The 8,606-nt window shown below is 47.9% G+C and overlaps 1 protein-coding gene across 1 annotated transcript in view; it reads right to left on the minus strand.

Moving 5' to 3' along the window:
* The window catches only part of Clstn3 (calsyntenin 3), a 32,624-nt gene that overhangs the window by 12,775 nt on the left and 11,243 nt on the right, over positions 1-8,606 (minus strand). Inside the window, exons 9-12 of the mRNA XM_021190324.1 lie at positions 7,301-7,463; positions 6,681-6,737; positions 5,757-5,914; positions 5,473-5,621 (exon numbers count right to left, since the gene is read on the minus strand). Coding sequence (XP_021045983.1) covers positions 5,473-5,621; positions 5,757-5,914; positions 6,681-6,737; positions 7,301-7,463 — 527 coding nt within the window. The remainder of the gene's footprint in view (positions 1-5,472; positions 5,622-5,756; positions 5,915-6,680; positions 6,738-7,300; positions 7,464-8,606) is intronic.

Raw genomic sequence — 8,606 nt, forward strand, 5'->3', positions numbered from 1 at the left:
GCCTGCCTCTGCCTCCCGAGTGCTGGGATCAAAGGCGTGTGCCACCACGCCCGGCTACCAAGGATAATCTTAATTTTCTGATCTTACCATCTCTCCCTTCTGAGTGCTAGGATTATACCATCACACCCAATTTATGGTGCACTGGGACTCAAACCCAGGTTAAGCAATTCTACCAACTGAGCTACATCTCTAACTCATTATCCTGAAATCTTAAGATCTTAAATGACATGGCTAGGAGATAGTTCAGTCGCTAAAATATTTACCATGCAAGGCCTGAGGTCAGATCTCCAGCACTTGCATGAAAGCCAGGCATGGCACACACACATCAGTACTCAAAGTACTGGAGATGCAGAGACAGCTTGATCCTTGAACTTCCTAGCTAGCCAGTCTAGACAAACCAACACACTTCAGTGAGAGGACCTGTCCCAAAGTATAAGGTGGAAAGTTACAGAGAAAGACACCTGGTGCTGATCTCTGGCCTCCGCTCATATGCACACACTTGTTCACACACAAACGTGTGTATGTGTACATACACACACACAAAGAAAGGAAAAAAGAGATAATATTAGATGGGTATGGTGAGGCACACTTACAATCCCAGCTCTCAAGAGGTTGAAGCAGGAGGGTCATGAGTTCAAGGCCAGCTTGGGCTGCACTGTGCCATGCTGTCAGTCCTGATAGCTCAGGGATGTGCTTGGAGGCAGCTTTCTCTTTCTCCTTGGTCCACTCCCTTCCAGAAGGGTCTGTCTAGCCTCAGCCTGCTCCTTCATTGTATTTGAGAAGCAGCTAATTTGTTCCATTGCAGAGGTGGAGAGGAATTTGCCTCAGGGTACTCCAGCCCCTACGTCTCACCCGGATCTAACCTGATGATCCTCAAGACTTTGGGGCTTTTGTGTGGATGCTGGAATAAGACAAGACAGACGGGATGGAATGAATGTAGTTTGCGGGTAAGATGAGCATAAATGTAGTGGGCCAAGGACAGAATTCTAGGGTTTAGATGTGTCCCCAAAAGGTATGTTAGAAATTTAATCCACAGTGAAGCTGTGTTAGGAGGTAGGACCTAATGGGAACCACTTAGCTCATGTCTGATGCATCTTCATGGACTAGCACTGGTTAGAAGAGAGAACTGAGGCTGACAGCTCATGTTTTCTTCCTTTTGAGCCTTTCTCTCCTCCTTCCTTCCCTCCTCCTCTCTCCCCTCCTTTCTCTTCCTCTCCTTTCTCCTTCCCTCCTCCTCTCCCTTCTCTCCCTTATGTTTCTTCTTCTCTCCCTCCTCTTCCCCCTCTTATTTTCCCTCTCTCTTCTCCCATCTTTCCTCACCCTCTCAATTGGTCCATTAGATGAAACATTAAGAGTCCCTAGCCAGATGTTGATCACCAGTCACCAGCCTCTAGAACTATTTTTAAAAAAATTAAATCTTTGTTCTTTCTAAATTACAAGCCTCAAGTATTCTATTATAGTAACACAAAACAGATAAAGCCAGGCATGGTGGCTGGTGCCTGTGATTCCAGCACTTGGGAAACTGAATGAGTTTAAGGACAGCTCAAGCTACAGAGTAAGACTGTCTCAAAACAACAAAGGAAAAAAAAAAAAAAAAAAAGGCTGACTCAACCAGTCTTGGCAAAAGGGTTTTAGTTCTGAAAAACTGGGAACTCTGGTCTCTATGATTGTGCTAACTGAAATGATTTGGGTGAAAGGACTAGAATCATCGGTGTCACCAAGCACACCCAGGCTGACTGGTGGAGCTAATAAAAATCTGTGCCCTCTGCAGGTGTGAGGGCTCTGAGTCCTGAAAGAGCCAAACATGACTTACAAATGACCCAGCTGCCTGGGGGTGGAGCAGAGGCAGCCACACACCTGGGCCACAATAGTGCTCTAGGGGATTCAAACAGGAAGAGAAGGCTGTACCCGAGTCAAAAGCCAAACAAATGATTCTGCATGGTACACAAACCTCACACTGCGGGCAAATACGGTCACCCCAGAATGAGCAGGAAAAAAAACGTGGAAAATGAAAGTGAGGAATCAGAAGGAGGAAGAATTATTTCTGGACAGGATAGTAATAGAGTATCTGTTGATTGTTTGTTTGTTTGTTTGAGGAAGTTAAGAAGAGGTAGCTTTGAGAGTGTGAAGGACTTCACACAGGTGGAAGTTAGAGCAAAGATAAAGAGTACACTCTACAGAGTGTGGGCCCATAAAGCTCGCAGGGAGGGGTGGCAGGGACCTTGAATCAGTCACTAGAGTTCAGTTTGCAGTTTTATGGCATAGGCCTCACAGTATCTTTTTTCATTAGAAAATGGTCTGAAATGGTGAAAACACCTCTGATTACAGTGCACTGGGGGCGGAAACAGGAGGATCTAAAGTTCAAGAAGCTCAAGGCCAGTCTGTACTACCCGCAAAACCATTATTAAATAAATAAATAAATAAATAAATAAATAAATAAATAAAGGAAAACCAAACCAAAACAAAAAAATTCTGATTGGACATCACTGGGACAGTCTTGGGTAGGGGTGAAGTAGAACTAATTTAACTATTTAGGAAGGTAAGACAATAGGGCAGGGTAGAGTCATGGGGGATTGTGTTAAAGAGTTATGCCCAAGCTCAGGGACAAGCCCAGTGTGGCTTGACAATGGATACATCATGAAGGACAGAGGCAGAAAGGAGCCCAACATGGCTCAGGCCTGAGTGACATCAAGGTCGGAGATGCCATTGAGAAGTCCGGAACACTGGCCCATTTGGGTATGGGTTATTTAAAGTCAGTTATTTCAGCATTGACTCATCTGAGTTGCAGTCCTACAAGAACGAGGTCGAGGGCACAGCACACAGGTATAAAGTCGAGCAGCACGGTCCGGGCCACAGCTAGAGAAAAGGGTGGTTTTCCGTCTCTCCAAGGGTTCACGTGGATTAGGCAGGCTTCCCAAAGAATACATCTTTTTAAAGTTTAAATCATTTAATTTTGCCAACAGGGGTGGTAACAGACCTCTATTTCCAGCTACTAGAGAGGTTGGAGCAGCAGGATCACAAGCTCAAAGCCTGCCTGAGATACAGAAGTTCACAGACATCTTTGTCAACTTACTAAGACCCTATGTCTCAAAAACAAAATGTGGGGGCTGGTGAGATGGCTCAGCAGGTAAGAGCACCCGACTGCTCTTCCGAAGGTCCTGAGTTCAAATCCCAGCAACCACATGGTGGCTCACAACCATTCGTAACGAGATCTGGTACCCTCTTCTGGAGTGTCTGAAGACAGCTACAGTGTACTTACATATAATAAATAAATAAATCTTTAAAAAAACAAACAAACAAACAAAAAAAAAAAAACAAAATGTGAAAATGGAGCCAGGGATACAGCTCAGTGATAGAGTACTTGCCCTAGTGCACAAGGTCCAGTACCAAGAAAAGGGGTGGGGGCCAACATGCATTTAAGCATTGACCTGATAGTTACATAAATCTGGCTTTAAATGATCAGAAATCCAAACACTGGAAACAGGAAGCCATGAAAGCCACACAGGCAAAAAGAAGAACAGGCATTGATAGGCATCTCTCTGTTTCTTCTGTGAGTGACACACACACACACACACACACACACCTCACATCTCCTAATTTCTTTCCATGACCTTGGGAAACCAAGGTGAACCAACCACATAGCAGCCCTTAGAAAAATACGGGTGGGGGCTTGCTTATTAGCTTACGTTGGGAAGGTGCTTTCTAAGCACGGACATCAGCCACAGTTTGACCCCCAACACCACACAAACTAGTGTGTGTATCTGTGCCTGGAACCCCAGCACTCAGGAAATACAAGCAGGGGGATTGACAGCCTAAGTCTCTCCTCAGTTAGAGAGTGAATTTGAGGCCAGCATGGACTACATGAGACCCTGAAAAGAGAGGAGAAGAGACCTCATAAAAACAACAACAACAAAAAAGTCAAGGCCCCTCCCTCTTCTGACAAGACCAAAGTCAGTTTCCAGGTTGTATTAATACGCCTCGGGTCTAGGTGGACGAGGTAAGAGGGAATCAGGTGAACCAGCGAGCGAAGACATTGACACACCTTTACAGGATGCCCCTGCCATAGTTCCACCCTTAGCCAGAACAGTTCTCTCCTAAGGACATGGAAGGGGTGAGGCAGATCTTGGTTCCGGAGGGATGGAAGCACCTTAAGAATTCTGACTAGGGGACTAGAGAGGTGGCTCAGTGGTTAAGAGCATTGGCTGCTCTTCCAGAGGCCCCAGGTTCAATTCACTGCACCCACACGACACCTCAGTACAAGGTGTCACTCCAATCCTAGAGATCCGAAGGCCTTTGCCGGCACTGCACAAATATGGTATGTAGACATATACATAAAAACAAAGGTTTTACAAAGGAAATGTTGGCTAGTATACAGTGGGGCGCATACAGCTCTGATCTGTGTCCACGTGATACCCAACAGTCTGTGATCTTTAACTCCACAGTGTAACCACATCACAGCCCAGCAGCTCCCTTCCACGGGTCTGACAGGAGCCTAGAAATTGTGCCCAGTTACTACAGGTCACAGAACCCTCTTCCAAGCACAAACTTCAGGGAATTTATGGAGAAGTTGAGGCAGAGAGGGGAGAACACAGGAACTTTGACTCCTAAATTGCGTGATCCAGCCACTAGATGGCAGTATATCCGAAAACTGCCCTCCAGACCATAAGGAGTGAACCGGCCTTCCCTAAGGACCCATCACCACCTACAGAACAGGCACTGTGGCAAGCATTAGCCCTGGGTGATAGCGTTTAGTTCCTAACAATTCCATCGGTCAGGCCCTATTATCCCTCTAATATCTAATAATCTAGTCTAATAAATATCTACTAAGACGCTAATCCATATCTAATAAATACTTTCACCTTGACCTTACCCACAATTTTTCGGATGAAGAGCTCAAAAGTCATCCCATTATAATACAAAGCTCAGCAAAGTTTTCCTTTAAAAAAACCAGCTGGGAAATAATCTCTCTCTTTTGGAAATATGCAATCTCTGTCTCAGCTATTCTCCTGTCTGAACCCTGTAAAAGCAGCCATGAACATCAGGGAAAACAGCAAGCCAGATTTGGCTTGGGACCACTGATGGCTTAGGTTCGTCATATTTATTTTGCAAGAACTTGGTGAAGTAAGATAAATAGGCAAAATGAGCAGAGCTCCCCATTTATCCAAGGTCATCCAAATAATTAGAATTGAGTCAGAATTAAGGTCAGCCCTACCTTATATATTAGAGTAAACGAGATCAAAACCCCCAAGCCCTGGCGACTCATCTTTACAGAGAATAACAGAACGGGAAACCTGATTCTGGTCCAAGTTCTTCTACCAACATGACCTTCAACAGGTCAGCTGTCCTCTCTTGGGACTCGGAGAGGGAGAGAGGGACGTGAAATGAGAAAGGTGTGGCTAGCTCTAGAGATGTCTTAAGACAAAGAGTGACACCGACTCTGTTCTATGATTAGCCCGCCTACCCAACACTCACTTGACAGCGGTGGTGAGGCGCAGGGGCCTGACGCCGGGTGTGGCAAAGCGCAGAGTGTTCATGTAAGCCACATGCTGCAGGGCATGATTGAAGGTCTCCACATCATCCCCCTCCAGGGTGAGCAGGGACTGCGAGGGGTTCACGTGGACCTGGGTCCCAGACACAGACATAGCTGAGAGCAAGACCAGGAGGCAGGGGAGGAAAGGTGCAGAACTGTAAAGGAGTCGAGGGGCGGTAGGGGCCAGGGGCATGCCGGGAAAGAGAGGGAATGGAAAGGGCTATACCTTCATGCCTTTGCCCAGGCTCTCGAAATCCCTATAGTCCAGCCCCTCCCGACATGCATAGAGGCACTCGATGACCTCACGGCTCTCCAGGCGACCTGAGCGCACGCTGAAACCAGCTAGGTAGCCATGGAAGTAGTGGTGGATCAGCAAGGGGTCTCCTAGGGCAGGAACACAGGAGCAGGGCAGGTAGTGAGAGGAGAAAAGAGGAGCAAAGGAAAGGTGGGTCGAGGATGGGGCTGAGAGAAAAGAGAAAGGAAGACATAGCAGGAGGCTAGAGAAAGAACATGAAAATACAGAAATTAGAGATGAGCGGTGAGGGAGAAGTAGGAATGAGGGGTGGGATGGAGGAGACGGAAGAGACCGAATTCTTGCTTAGGATGTGTGAGGCTCTGGGTTCCATCCCGTAGCACACAGGAAGAAGAAAAGTGAGAAGGGGGACGGAAAAAAAACACCATGAGGAGGAAGAGGAGAAGGAGAGAAGAAGGAAGAGAAGAGCGGACATGTAAAAAGCTTCTGAGAGGAGAGAGAGGAGGAGGAAACCACGGGAGGGGGAACATTAGAAACTGACAGGAAATGAGGGGACTGTAAGAGAGGGCGTCTTTCCAGGGACATGCGGGGAGACCAGAATGAATGTGTGTGAGCTCCATAGATGCCTAGACTGGCCCCTCCAGCTTCCTGCTTTTTGCTATTGGAAAGTCAGCAAGAGAAATGGTACAACATTCTCTGGGCGGGGGAGGGGGGGACCACGCAGAATCCAGCCAAGCTATATACCCAGCCTTCCTGCTCCAAGGAGACCCTGCCTTGGCTTGGAGACTGAATACCATTGTGGTGTGTGAAGGAGAAACTAGAAAGGCTGGGTTGGGGGACAGAAAGAGAAGCACACATAAACCAGTTGAGATGAAAACTCTGGTACCCACGGTGTACCTGAGGTTGTGTCTGTACTGTTCTCTCCCCCCTTTTCCTTCTCTTTGTTCTTCTCTTCTGCAAAGAAAGAAAGAAAGAAAAAAAAAAAAAGCGCAGCAGTGAGCTAGGAGCTGTGACAAGACGTTTTGTAATTCTCCTAAGTCCTCTCTTGACATGTAGGGGTTGCAGGTTCTCAGCAGAGTCCCAACCCCTCACATGACATTCCCCAATCTTGCAGGCCTATGTTATAGATTACTCTACTGATCAGGAAACGGGGGGACTCTGGTACACAAATGGAAGACCAGCGGTCCTCCGGAGGATTCCTGTCCTCCTGCAAGGGAGAGGCTGTGGAAATCATCATCCTCTTGAGGGAACCAAGTGAGAACTGGCTGGAATTAACGCTGTCGATTTGCGGATGGAAATGCCACCAAGTTTAAGGTGCTGACCCACACAGTGGGGACTTGGGTATCAGAATCAGGTCTCCAGCACAGATCATTCAGAGAAGAGTCCCCCTGCCTAGCTGTACAGAGGTGCAGGAGGCAGCCTCTGCAGAGGGGCAGGCCGCCCTTGCTCCTCACCTGACCTCCTCCCCTCACAGCCCTAAACCACCAAGTCTTTACTGAGAAACTCAGGGTACCCACCAGTCCAGCAGGCCCCAATCATGAGCGCAGGTTCCCTCCTGGGTGGGTGGATGAGACCATTGTCGTGGATGAGAGCCGGGTCAAAGGAGATGCCGTCAGTATACAGTGTGACCGTGGGGAACTCGAGGTTCAGGGCGTAGTGATGCCATTCATCGTCACACACCTGGGGGTGCAAAGTGAGGGCAAGAGCCTCCCAGTTACTTGCTCTCAAGCACAGAATCCGGGGAGAACCCTCCTCCACATCCTGGAAACAGGACAGTCCTATACATTCCCAGGCCTAGCAGCAGGGCTGCCTACCCTGCTCAAGGAATAGCAACCTTGTCCAAAACCTAAAGGGCAGGCAACCTAGTATAGAAAACTCCATGAGTTAGAGAAACAGAGCTATAAACAGAGCTAGCCACAGGAGTACACCCCTAAAGTCCAGCATCTACAGGAGGGTGAGACAGGAGGATCACCTGAATGGAGGGGTTTGAAGGTCAGCTTGGGCAACACAACAAACTCTTGTCTCAGAAAATGAAATAATAATAACAACAACAATATGTTGTAAGTGAATATTTATGAATAAATAGATGGGTGACATCATGACCTCCAGGGTGGTTTCCAACCCAACAGGCACTGCTGGGACACCCACTGTTTCCCTCTGCTGCTTCTCCTCGAGTCCCCCAAATGAGGGAAGAATGGGCAGAGGAAGGCGTGGAGGTCTCCACCGTACCAACTTCCCAGTGGTGAGAGCCCTCAAGGCTCAGCCGGGGCCCTCTCCCTTCTCTCCTCTACACCCTCTTCCTAGGACTGTCCTGGTCTGTTTATAGGGGCTCAGCCTCCACATTCACACTGGTACCACCACCATGGCCATGGCCAGCCCAGAGTTCTCCCAGGATTCTGTGCTTCCCAGCTTCCTGCATATCCCCACCCTCCACACCCAAACCAACAGTGCTTTTATCTCAGGGCCAAACAGAACTAAGGGCTGTGGGTCTCATTTAGGACTCTCTAGCTCCCTGGTGGTATAGCAGTGAGTCCTCAATGCCTTTTTGTGTGAACAGTCACCACAATTCCATCCACTGACTTACACTCCTCTTTTCTTCTTCTTTATACTGGAGATGGAACCTAAGGCTCTGAGCTTCCAGCAAGCTCATACTTCTAAGCACATCCCCAGTTCAGTCTTATCTGACTTTTTATTTCTGCTTTGGTTGGGCTTGGGTTGTTTGTTTGAGGCTGTTCTAGAGCTTGCTTCATAGACCTGAATATCCTCAAACAGAGATCCACCTGCCTCTGCCTCTCTGCCTCTCTGCCTCTGCCTCTACCTCTG

Source organism: Mus pahari, chromosome 2 (genome assembly GCF_900095145.1).
Source record: "Mus pahari chromosome 2, PAHARI_EIJ_v1.1, whole genome shotgun sequence".
In the NCBI taxonomy this organism is placed as follows: Eukaryota; Metazoa; Chordata; class Mammalia; order Rodentia; family Muridae; genus Mus; species Mus pahari.